Source organism: Semicossyphus pulcher, unplaced genomic scaffold, assembly GCF_022749685.1.
Source record: "Semicossyphus pulcher isolate SPU_LCO1_2020_fin unplaced genomic scaffold, fSemPul1.0.p SCAF_12, whole genome shotgun sequence".
NCBI classification, from domain to species: Eukaryota; Metazoa; Chordata; class Actinopteri; order Labriformes; family Labridae; genus Semicossyphus; species Semicossyphus pulcher.
This window is the reverse complement of record NW_027211626.1, coordinates 1,688,958-1,701,780: the sequence shown is the minus strand read 5'-3', so window position 1 is coordinate 1,701,780 and position 12,823 is coordinate 1,688,958. Positions and strand designations below refer to the sequence as shown.

General features: G+C 43.2%; 1 protein-coding gene across 1 annotated transcript in view; it reads right to left on the bottom strand.

The window, feature by feature from the left end:
• Nucleotides 1-398: 398 nt before the first annotated feature.
• Nucleotides 399-12,823, bottom strand: part of sptlc3 (serine palmitoyltransferase, long chain base subunit 3) — a 32,621-nt gene continuing 20,196 nt past the window's right edge. The window contains exons 8-12 of the mRNA XM_069658672.1: nucleotides 12,434-12,653; nucleotides 7,989-8,115; nucleotides 3,460-3,595; nucleotides 1,252-1,381; nucleotides 399-1,165 (exon numbers count right to left, since the gene is read on the bottom strand). Coding sequence (XP_069514773.1) covers nucleotides 1,052-1,165; nucleotides 1,252-1,381; nucleotides 3,460-3,595; nucleotides 7,989-8,115; nucleotides 12,434-12,653 — 727 coding nt within the window. The 3' untranslated portion in view covers nucleotides 399-1,051. The remainder of the gene's footprint in view (nucleotides 1,166-1,251; nucleotides 1,382-3,459; nucleotides 3,596-7,988; nucleotides 8,116-12,433; nucleotides 12,654-12,823) is intronic.

Genomic DNA, 12,823 nt, shown 5'->3' with positions numbered 1-12,823 from the left:
CAGAAACAGAGTATGTGACAGTGTTGACAGAAGGTTGACCTCTCCTTCTTTGCCCGTCATGGGTGCGTGTGTGAGTGTCCCTGCAGGCTGCCGTGCCACAGCTTTATGAAAATAATCAGTCACACAATGAGTTTACTATTTGTATCTATTATTACGGAGCAAAGCATTACAATAAATTAATATTCATTTTTGTCTACGACCACTAGGGGGTTCCCCCTTAACCGGCCTTAGTCCGCACAACGGCCCCGTATACCTATGCATGCAGTGCACTGTCTCACAACAGCTGTTTGGTGGGCAGTTTATAGAAGAGACAACAAACAACCCTTCAAGGACCTTTAAAAGCCTCTGATTTTCATAACTAATCCACCTTTCTATTGAAAAACATCCAGGAAGCTTTCACGACAGTTTTTGTGTTTTATTGGAAAAAAATAACAATAAATTTCTGTTTTTTAGCATCACAGCGGTTCACCGAAGGAAACGATTTCACACTAGAAATACCATTTCCATAACTTAAAACAACTACTTCATATTAAGGAAGTAAATGGGACTCCTCACATCCAATTCTCTGCATCATTCTGTATCTGTTATAATAAACACCGGATTTTAAATAAATGGTGGCTGACATCTGATGAGTAAAAAATGCTTCCATAAAAACGTGTCTAAATATAGACACGAGTAATAAGATTAAAAACACGAGCCCTCTTTTAAACTGTCATCAAATGTGAGAGCAGAGAAACGGTCCCAATATAAAAGCTAAATAACAAAATATATTTTACAAAGTACTTGAGTTTTAGACAAATCCAGCAATGCTTGTGCAATAATTCCATTATATATTCACAATAAACATTTCAGAAGGGTTTAACAATCGTTTCTCCAATAAGTGTTAAATCACAGTGTTTCATAAACGTATAAAAAGCAGCTGTCACACATTTGGCTCCTGTTCTGCTGTGAGACACCGGTGTTTGTCTACGTTGTGTGTTTACGTGTCTGCTGCTGCACGGACACTCAGACTCAGGTCTGACACTGAGAAAAGAAGGTGTCAAAGGTCATATCAACTGCTCAGCTCAAAGCCTTTCTCCTCCTGGAGGTCGGACCAGGCGGGATATTTCCGCCGTGAGAACTTCAGACAGAAAGCGTCTCCGACCTCGTCCAGATGATGCAGCACCTGAGGACAAAGGAAACGTCTCAGAACATGTTGAAGTGAATCTCGAACCTGAGAGAGGTTTCATGTTGGTGAGTGTTGGTGTGTACCTGGTCCAGCATGGCTCTAGTGTGTCCTGCAGACAGGCAGAAGCGAGCTCGGGCCTCTGTGATCGGTGTGGCTGGGAAGCCGACGACAACTACACCAATATTTCTTCTCAGCATTTCACGAGAGAACGCCCTGGAGAGAAGAAAAACAGATAAAAACAGAATATATTTTTATATTATGATCGCAGTTTACAGCAGATACAAACACTAAATCCCTGCTAAAGTGATCGGAGTGTTCATTGAATCACTTAATTCTAATTTTCTGAACATCAAATTTCCCTATATTGATGCTAAACATGTAGACCTGAGACTGATTTTTTTTTAAGAATGACAAAAATGTACGACAGCACCATAGTTACTGAACGCACCTTCACCTGCTTTGGTTTTAGCTCTTGGTACACGCAGGAGGCTCGTACCTGAAGATCTGAGGGATCTGGTTGGGCTGCAGCCAGTGAGCAGGTCAGAGGGATGTTGGGTAGATCAGGTTCTAAATATCACTAATCACTGTGGATGTTTTTACAGTTATTGTTAATCAATGTTCAGGTGCTTTGTTCAGTTATGCTAAACCTTTCCAACCTTTCATCCATCACTCAAGTGAAATATTTTAATGATACCTAAAAGTTTCAAAGGTTCATCCGTTACTTTTGCTTAGTTAAATGATTGATTAGCAAGCTAACATGAAACCCTATTATTTTAGCTCACTGTTTCAGCACTTCAAGCTAACTACTTCTACCATTTAAGCTAAACTTTAAGCCTTTTTCAGTTGATTATCCATTATGACTTTAAAGCTCCTGTGAGAAACTTTCAGTTGGTGTCGTGTTTGGTGCCCCCTGTTGACAAGAAGTACTTAACATCTCTTTGCTGATCTTGTCCTGTACGTGTGTAAGAAGTGGTTTCTGGTTCCTGCTTTCTTTTAACATTTAAAAATATCACTCATCGAGGATCTTTGGGCTGTTTCGCCCACATGCTGTTCGTCTGGCACCGAGCCCTCAGCAGCAGTTTCAGGCATTAAAAATATCTGTATAGGCATAATCGATCTTGTCACTGTTGGTCTTGCTTGCTTTTGTAGGTCATATAGAGGCATCAGTATTAATGTCTGTTTCATAACCACCAAAAAACTCGTCACAGGAGCTTTAAGATGACAATTTGATGATAGCCTGCGTGCTGCGTTCATAAATAGCTTTATTTACATTTTGAGCCCAAACTCTAAGCTATCATTTCAAATGTTTATCTTACTTTCAGGAAACTGTTTTGACTTGTGGACCACTTATTAACTACCTTTCCTCGCTCTTACATGAGTGCATTATACGGTGTTCAGGTGTAACAGCTGTCTGAACAAACGGGTTCATTCTTTTAATCAAATCAGATTATTATTTATTATTATTATTTTGAATTAGTTTTGTTTCTCCATAATCTATCCGTGTAGCAAACGCACCAGTTCCTCATGGGCTACCCCTGTTTGGGAATCCCTGATGCAGCTTATCTCTCACACTTGCACACAAACACACACGGCCAACATTCTTAAGGTTTGAACTCTCGTTGAGGAATGTTGCTCCTTCAAACCCCCTAAAATCCTTAATTATGTGGCTGGGATGTGTGGTGTGATAATCTTATGATAATTTCTGCAAAGCACCATAAATTAAAAAATAGCACATAACTAACAATTTAGAAGGAATGGAAGCTGCAAATCTCTGATGACTGCGTCTTCATTCGGTGGCTGAGTGGACGGGCCGGGGAATTCAAGCCTCGACTGCCCCAAACTAAAAGCCGTGTTATTTAATGCTCTTACTCAGTCATGATGAAAAATAAACCAAAAAACATTTTAATTTTTTTAAATGTCTGTTTTTTGTTTTTTTTAAATAAGATTAGTGCTTCTGCTGCTCCTTTTCATGGATATTCATTGTGACTGGCATTGAAAGACACTTTATAGCCACTTGATTAAAGCTGAGTGGCTCCAATAATCCAGAGTTATACCTAATCAATACCTGATGTTGCCTTTTAAGTGGTAACAGCAGACCAGGCTGCACTGATTCATGGAAACTCTGGAGCGTAACATGGCACACATCCAGATCACTTAGCGATGATACATACGAGCTGACCTGACGTTACTCGTGATGACAAGGGATGGCTCGAGTTAATATTTATTTCATTTAATTCAGGCCTCTACTGTCAGAGTGAAGTGGCCTTTGGGGAGAGTCGAAGCGTACTCACACCACTTTTCCGGGCATGTAGAGCAGGATTGGGACCACAGGTGAGTCATCGTTGCCGTAGATGATGAAGCCCATCTCCTTCAGTCTGGCCCTGAAGTATCGGGTGTTCTCTGCCAGTTGGCGGACTCGTCTGATTCCTGCGATTTAAACAAAGACACCAGCAGACGCACATGAGTAAAGTACAAACTCACATATTTCCACTCTTCCCTGCAGGGAGGAACATCACCTGTGACTAGAAGCTGAAATAACAAGTTCCAGAGATTGGGAAGTAACGAGGTACACACATTTTGTTAAGTGGAGTCTGTAGGTATCTGCACTTTATTTGAGTGTTTATTTTTCTTTTACCGCCCACATTTTAACACAAATATCTACTTCCTACTAAACATGGTTGGTACTGTAGTTTGAATGCATCTGAGAGGCTCATTTCAACCCAAATGGATAAAACAAAAACACACAGAAAAGCTGATTCCTTGGTGTATCTATGAGGACACATCGTGCACGACAGACCTAACATGAAGAAAAGGAGGTACAAGAAGTGTAAATACAAACAGACAGAGAGGGAAGGTGGAGCGTGGAGAAGTGGCGTCTAGTGAATGTGATGTCTGGGAGCGACAGGGATGAAAGAGAAGCAGCCAACATGGCCGACGACCAGCAGTGAGACATTCCCCATCCAGCTGATTTACACACTGGATCTCGAAGATTTTCATGGCAATAAATGTCTGTTAAGTCTCTATCTATCGCCGAATGAGGTAACACAATGATGATTGAGCCTCTGGCCCACTGATGAAAGCCTTTGCAGTTGCAGAATTATGGACTGGGCGTCTGTGGCGACGTCAACAGAAAAAATCACCAGCAGTGGTTGGTCTGCCAGAGAGGGTAGGCGGAGCTAAGCGGCTGCTTTTCCGCTCTCTGCAAGTGTTGCGAGTAAACAGTAATCTACTATGGCTGAACAAACAAAGAAAAGATGGATGACTACAGATACAACTTCAACAAGAAGTGAAAATCCAAAGAAGAGGAAACAAACTCGACGCTCAGATGAAGCAAACAGTCTGAAAAGGAAAGCGACCGTCAGCCAGGAAAATCAAGAGTTACAACCGGAGCCGACCGTGGACGTCTGGTTATCTGGGACGTGTGCTCCATCAATTCCCTTTTATCGCCATAAGGAGCCGGCAAACAGAAAGACACTGAGATCTTCAAGATTATAACTATAATGTTTTTCAGTGATGAGGTTAGCTTCAGTTAGCTTAGCACAGAAACAACTGCTAAAACCTGCACAGTGACTGCAGGAAACTTTTTCTGTACAGGGATCACTACTTGTACTTAAGGGAAGAATGTGTGTACTCTTTCCACCTCTGACAAGATGCCACCTCATCCTGACTCCTGCTCCTCCATCTGCGCCGCTCCAGCCTCCACTATGAACACGCTCATGATCACATCTCAGCTGCAGCAGCAGATGGTTCAGTTTTGTGCTATATGCACTAACATGTTGCCAAATGAGGGATTGCAAATTGTATACGATAGATTTCACACAAAATGAGTGACTACGCATCACTGGAGCGTAGCCACGACTGAGACGGAATACAAATAAAGCTCACATGTATCTCAGGTAAATGTATGAGAAAACAAATGAAAGGCAGCATGTGGGGCCTGCCCCGCCAACCCCCTGTGTTTCCAAATGATGTGGATCTCTGGGGAGGCTGCTGCTCCGCGGCTGCAGCACAGTTTGGCACGGCCCAGCCTTGGAACACAGCTCTGTTTCCCTCTGATTACCTGGGAAGAGATTGGCAGTTCTTTCATGGGGATGTAAGAGAGCACTTTAAATCCCCTTATCTCAGCAGAGAGAGAGAGAGAGAGGGAGACGGGGAAAGAGGAAAAAAAACGAACATTCAGGCGGCTGCCAAAAAGCACAGGCCCCATTTTGTAAATTGTTCCTCTCTGCTAAGATAGAGGGCATGGAGGTCAGAAACCTGCTGCCAGCCGCAGAGATCATATGAGGAGGTGAGAATGTGTGGATGCTGCTGTCAGTCTGAGTTTTCCTCTATTTCAGAGCTGTTTGCTTTAAAGTGTGAAATTCAACATCAACAGGAAAGAGGAGAGCAGCAGAGGCAGGCGGAGAGAGAGAGAGGAATAAACACGTTACTGAGTGTGTGAAGTTTTCTGTCTCAGCTGGATTTTTACAGCATTATGATGGACATCTGAGGTGTTGTGAAAATCTGCTGTTTGCTTGCTGCCTCCTCTCTATAAGACAGGTCAAGACGGATTTTTCCACAACAGTTATTTCCCTGGGCTACGTCAGACGTGAAGCATGCCTGGTTCAGAGCCAGAAGACAAAGTTACTCACCTCTGCATGAAGCTACAATACACCTCAAACTTAACACCACTGTTTAATCCTCTGAAGAGTTTTCAGGCCAGGTATGAAAAAGATGAAGTGACAAGAGACCGGACGTGAAGCTGGAATTTAAATGTGTTCATGACGGATCTTTTGAATCCAAGAAAAGAAGTATGTTGTTGTTTTAACAAACACAGAAGGCATCCGAAATGTTATTTAGTTTCCTTATTTCGCTAATTAATGGTAGCTTTAAAACAACAATGAAACAACAATAAACTTCATCGTATCGTAACGTATTTACACAAAGTATTTAAATGTAAACAACATAGTTTGTTTATTAGTTAGACTCATGGCTACTGTTTTTAAGTAAAGAGCCATGCTGCATGGAGAGATGCAGCAGTAACTGTCTCTTGATCTGAGCAAGATCGAACGATGTTCATTTGATTGCAGGAGGCTGAAAGACTGTAAACTTTGTGTCCATCGCTTGTTTGGGAAATATAAAATATATATTATATTCTTTAACCACTTTAAATGCTTTCATTGCAGATCAAACACTTTCTAAGTGTGGCAATGCCATCTGATACTGTTAGAACAGGAAATGATTACAGTAAAATTCGGTGTATAACACAAACTTTTAATACATTTTTGTTTCATCTAAAAAGGAGCCTGCGTCCTATATACCGGTGTGACCAATATCCATCCACCCATCTTTTCTGCATATCCTGTTAGGGGTCGCGGGGAGCTGGAGCCGATCCCAGCTGTCATTGGGCGAGAGGCGGGGACAGCCTGGACAGATCACCAGTCAATCACAGGGCTGACACATAGAGACAGATGACCTTTCACGCTCACATTCACATTCATCATTTTAGAGTCACCAATGAACCAATAACGAGCATGTCTTTAGACTGTGGGAGGAGGCCGGAGTACCCGGAGGGAACCCACGCATGCATGGGGAGAACATGCAGACTCCACACAGAAAGACCCACTACGTCTGAACCGGGATTTGAACCAGGAACCTTCTAGCTGTGATAAAATGCAGAGAGAGGTATTTTATCATGTTACAGTATTTTACCCAGATGATGCCGCTATAATCTAGCTAAAGCTTCACGATCTTCAGTGCAGCTGCAACCCTCACAACTGTCAACGTTACCGTAGGCTGAGCTCAGCTACCGCACCGGTAGCTAGCAGGATTACAAACTCTGCATGGTGAAAATAGATGGTAGGCTGTAATTTGTGTGTATTTTCAAATGAAAATAACTTGAAGTAGTGTTAAAATAACTTTGTTAATAATATATAGCGATAGAAAAACTTTTTTCCGTCTGGGATACCCCCCAAAAACAGACTGCTCCTTATATTCTGCATGTTACGGTAGTTAGCATTAGCCTAGAATGCAGCAAAAGCTAACCGCTACAAGAGTGCGAACTGCCTTTAACTCTGTGTGGCTGCGTGAAAAGTGTAAGTGGTAGTCCCTTATTGGAAGATTTTTATATATATATATATTTAAATAAATGATTAAAGGGCGGATTAGGGATCATTAAATGGCCTGATTTAGCTCTCTGAGTGATTAACCACAGACAGCTTGTGTAATTTTATATGCCACTAAGTTAACATCGCTCCCTTACACTTTACATTTGGGTAATTAATATAAAACTGCCACTTACTAACCAAGACTTCCTCCACCACAACATGTCTACACTGTCCTCCCACTAAAGCTCCTTCTATTGAAACTACAACCAGAACAACAACTCAACAAGCTCTGCCAGCACAGCGACCGCTCTTGTAATTACTACTTCCCTGCCCGAGTGTCTGATGCCATTAAAGCCGAAACTTCTCAGAGGTACGCAGCTCCTCACAACACACACATGAAAATGATTTCCTCCATGTTGGGGTCACGTGTGCTCAGGGCCTGCACGACCCCCTCCTCTTTCTCCCGCTGCAGACCCCTGTGATTGTTTCCACATTTTCTGACCCAGCAGCTGTTTGTCTTCCCCTGCAGCTCTGCTCTCGCTCCTCATGCTAACACCGGTTCTGCCCTCTGGATGTGGTTTGCTATTGTTTCCATAAAAATTATATGAAGGTGTAAAAATTTTTATAAGCAGCCAGACATAATATTTGTGTGTTTGAAGAACATCAGGTTTGACGAGCGTGTGCGTAATAAGACTGAGATTGAGGGTGACGTTCACTGGGAGTCCGACACTCACCCTCTGTGCTCCCGTCTTTTCCCATGATGCACTTCATGGCACGCATGATCTGCTCGGTGACAGGAGGAGACACGGCTGAGGCGTACACTGAACTGTGAGAGTGACTGCGCAGGTAGTCCACCAGCTCCTGCAGAACAGGAAACACAGACAATCAGCACAGATATAAAACAATATGTATACAGTCGAATTTTTTTACAACATTCAGAGCAACTGATTCTTTAAGTATTTAAACACATAAACTCTTTATTTGACATCTCCTTGTAACAGAAGTGTGTCCCTGCACTTTTATTCTAACACCACTAGAGTGAGCTCATGTAAAGTCAACACCTGACAATCAATTAAAACACTTCCCTCTCCTGCTCGGTCAAAGAGTGGACTCTCTAGTCTCCCTCACAGCTGAATTAATCGATCAATTTTTAATCATATCGTGTTAAATCACAGCAGAAGGTATCACAAGCATCCTCTGTTAACGTGTAGTGGACATAATACAGCCGCAAGCTTCAGGACAGACTCCTCTCTCTGCGGCGGGAACAGGACCTGTCTTACTTTTCACCATGGACCGTGACCGTGTTGTTGTCTTGATGTTTTTGCAAAAAATCCTGTAATTTTTCACTCTGATGTTTATAAATGCTCCTTTTTGCAACATCCATCCATCCATCATCTATTCTGCTTATCTTCTTCAGGGTCATCGGGGCTGCTGGAGACTATCCCAGCTGTCATTGGGCGAGAGGCGAGGTTACACCTGGACTGATCGCCAGTCAATCACAGGGAGACAGAAAACCTTTCACGCTTACATTCACACCTACAGGGCAATTTTAGAGTCACCACTTAACCTAGCGAGCATGTCTTTGGACTGTGGGAGGAAGCCGGAGTACCTGGAGGGAACCCACACATGCACAGGGAGAACATGCAGACTCCACACATGAACATTTTAAGTCTCGAGAAGGATATACGTGATTCTAAGTGCAATCTAACTAGAGTTGTTCCTATACCTGTAACATATCGACCTGGGATACAGCCTAACGGCGAGTACATCATTCCATGCAACGCTCTAATACTATATTTTATTAACCCCTCCAACCCCTCAGATTCTTGTGACGATAAAAAACAACACAAGGGCAGCTCTAGGGGAGAGTTTAATGTCAGTCAAAGCTAGTAAAATGTCATCAATCAGTGCTTTTACCAAAAATAATTTGTGTTTTTTAAGTCCTGCTGGTATCGGAGGGATAGTCTAAGTATCGGCATCAGTATCAGGAAGGAATGCTCACATGCTCACTGAGTAAGCATCAGTTTAGACTTATCGACGGAATATTTTTTAAAACATTCCCACTCCCCATGAAGTGTTTTGGTACGGCCTAAATATGGCGGACCCTCAAGCAAGTGCACGAACAGAGTGCAAGTGTGACGGGTGGTTTGACCCCGTGACTATGTCCGCATTGACTGAAATTAACCTCTGGATCTTTTCTGCTCCAGCTCCTAATTTGAGAAAGCATCCCTGAATTGAGCCAGAAGATGTCCTGCTCGTTCTTCCTAAATGTCAGCAGGAGATTAATTCTGTGGTTTATAAGGGAAGAGCAGGATCTCAGGAAACTGATTTAAGCACGTGTGTGTGTAAGTGGTCTGAGGTTGGGAGCGGGCCTGGAGCTGTGAAGGGCTGCCGTTCGGTGGCTGAGCGGTGGCCAGCGGGTGCGGGGTGATGACACGTAGCCGGAGATGCTGTCTGGCCACCATTTCCACTCTCCGCCATCTGTCCTCCCCACTGGGCGGCGGCTGCGGCTTCCTCACACACAGACACAGATGAGGGGAAGGGATTTTAAGGGGAAATGCTCAAATGTAGGATAAGAACCCTGAAACAACCTGACATCTGTTTTAGGTTAAGGCGGGGGATTTTCACCGCTTTAGGGCCTCGGAGGATTTCGGTGCGACCAAGATAAACCTGTTAAGAGAACGTGTCCGAAATCCATCTCACGTCTGCGGCGCAGAGTGACAGCTCGGAGTGTTTCCTCAGACACATGTTGGCCGCAATACTGATGTGGGGATACATGTCCAGAATGCTGCAGAGTAGAAGCAGTGCCAGAGCAGCACCCTTTTCTCTTTAACAGATGTGTTTAATAAATTAATTCAGTGATATCCAGGCCTCGAGTGAAGAGTTAATGAATAAAACCTCCTGCATGCAAGGTTAAAGGGAATTAGAAGGAGCTTTGAGTGTATTTATTGGGGTATTTATTTTGGTCCTCTCATAAAATAGCTATAACATGACTGTTTTCCAGAACACATCTGCTGAGTCTTAGTGTAGGATTTGGGGGATTTCACCACAACAACAAATACGTCAAATCTAAAGGCTCTCTCTTTCTTCCTGCCTCTTTCTTTCAGGACTTTACTACAGCCAGCTGTCAGCCCAGGCAGAGTGTTCATACTTCAAACATTATCATGCTTGTTAAAAGTCATCCCGTTAAATCTGGAGCGCAGTTCCGACGCCCGCCACAAGAAGGGGCTGGCCCTCTGCCAGCTTTACCTTCTTATTATGGCAGAGCGGGGCTGAGGCGACATGAGGCGACGGCAGGAAGGGTCCCTCAATGAATACCTAATTCAAGCAGCATGGCCGTTTCCTCTGTTGCTTTCTAATCAACTGCCGCAGAAACCGGTGTGGTTATGTACTAAAGTGTACTTTTTAATGGAGTAAGAAGGAATTAGAAAGGCTCCGAGTCACAGGCGGGGGAACATTTGTTGGACACATGAGAGCCGCGAGAGAGGAGGGGCGTGATGGAGGGTGTATGAGTGAGTCTCATTCATCTTTAAAACAGACCTGAAAACGGTATTTGAAGACTTTTGAGATGTGTTCAACCTGCTAAGAAGCCAAATTAATTCATGTTTTTACACAAACAATAGTTGCCAGGTTCTTTAATCAATGCTGGGAAAAGCTGAGTTATTAGATGTCCCAAAAATGGCTACTTACCCGAGGCTATTGGAAGCGTTTCAGACTGATTAATCCCTCCTACGTGCATCTATAAATTTAGCTGATTATTTCTGAAGAGCAACAAGAGTTTCTAGTTTCTGCCTTCAGTGTTTCCAATTTCCCTCTTACACATTTTTAGTGCTTCAAACATGAGGAGGAGACAGTTCCCTTTTCTCCATATTGTTACAGCAGAATAAGTTTGCATGTAAAGAATCACTTGACTCTTTTCTCAGATCTACAATCAGAAACTATCTGAAAGTTTCTCAATTTAAAAGGAGCTCTTTGGAGAGAATTATAACTTTCTATCTTCATATATTTCTGCGGGGAGCTGCACGGTGGTGCAGTGGTTTGGACTTAGTGGGTCTTTCTGTGTGGAGTTTTCATGTTCTCCCCGTGCATGCGTGGGTTCCCCCCGGCTTCCTTCCACAGTCCAAACACATGCTCGTTAGGTTCATTGGTGACTCTAAATTGACCGTAGGTGTGAATGTGAGCGTGAAAGGTTGTCTGTCTCTATGTGTCAGCCCTGTGATTGAGTGGCGATCAGTCCAGGTGTGACCCCACCTCTCGCCCAATGACAGCTGGGATAGTCTCCAGCCTCCGGAGGGAAATTAAAATAATGATGCTGGATGGTACAACAGCGAATGAGGCTGTTTTTTTGTGTTATTCATGCTGCTTTTTTGTTTTTTCTATTCCTTCTTTTAATCTTAAACTTAATTATGATAATGACTTTAGTTTCTATAAAGCGCCTTTCAACAAACCCAAGGTCGCTTTACATGCAAGTTCAAGTACAAGGAGAGAAAGCAAAGTGAGCTGGGTAACAGTTTGTATTGATTGTAGATTGTGTTGAAAAGGAAGGTTCTGAGCAGAGTGAATGGTTGTTTTGCGTTGTGGATCTCAACAGGGAGAGAGTTCCTGAGGCTGGGGGCTGCCACACTGAAGGCTCTCTCCCTGTCTGCAGGTGGGTGAGGCGAATGGTGAGCAGGCTCCTGTCCGAGGACCACAGACTCCAGGACGGGGTACAGGGGTGGAGGGGAGCAACTTACACTTATCTGTCCTCAAGCCTTTTACTATATTTAATTGTGTAAGATTCTTGCAGTGCATGGTTATATTTATCCTCTTGTTTAGCCTATTTTATCTTCTACCATGATTTGTTTTTTTATACCCTATTTATGTCTTTTAAAATTGCCTTGCGTTTCTTTTGTATCGTGTTTTAAGCAAAGTATCTTGATTTTCCTTGTTGGATTGTCTCCCTATGCTGTGCTTCTCTTTCATCAAGTTTTCAATCACTCCTTTCTGTCTGTTATCTTATAAAACCAGAAACCATAAGGCGACACAGTGGTCTGTGTAGACCTGCCTGTATAATAAATGTGGGTAGGAAACATTTCTGTAACACTTGGATACATTCATAATGAAAATATTTTGATATAAATAAAAGGATGTTGATTAGAAATGATCAGAGAAAGCTGACTAACAAAGATCCAACAAGCACCTTCTTCCCTGCGATGTAGCCTCCAGCAGCCCCAAAGCTCTTGGTGAAGGTGCCCATCATCACGTCCACATCAGCCGGGTTCACATCAAACAGCTCGGTCACGCCCCTCCCTGATCGCCCCACTGCTCCGATACTGTGAGCCTCATCCAGGTACAGGTAGGCCTTATACTTCTTCTTCAGAGCCACGATCTCAGGAAGTCGCACCACTGAGCCCTCCATGCTGAAGAGGATATGAACACACACATTTCATTAATTAGACACCACACTGTTAAAATGATGACGTCAAGAGGAAACGAATCTGACCCCGACCTCACTTTATCTGCAGAGCATCTGCACATCTCTGACTGTATGTTACATAATGTGACAAGCCCTGATCTTTGAGGACTCTTT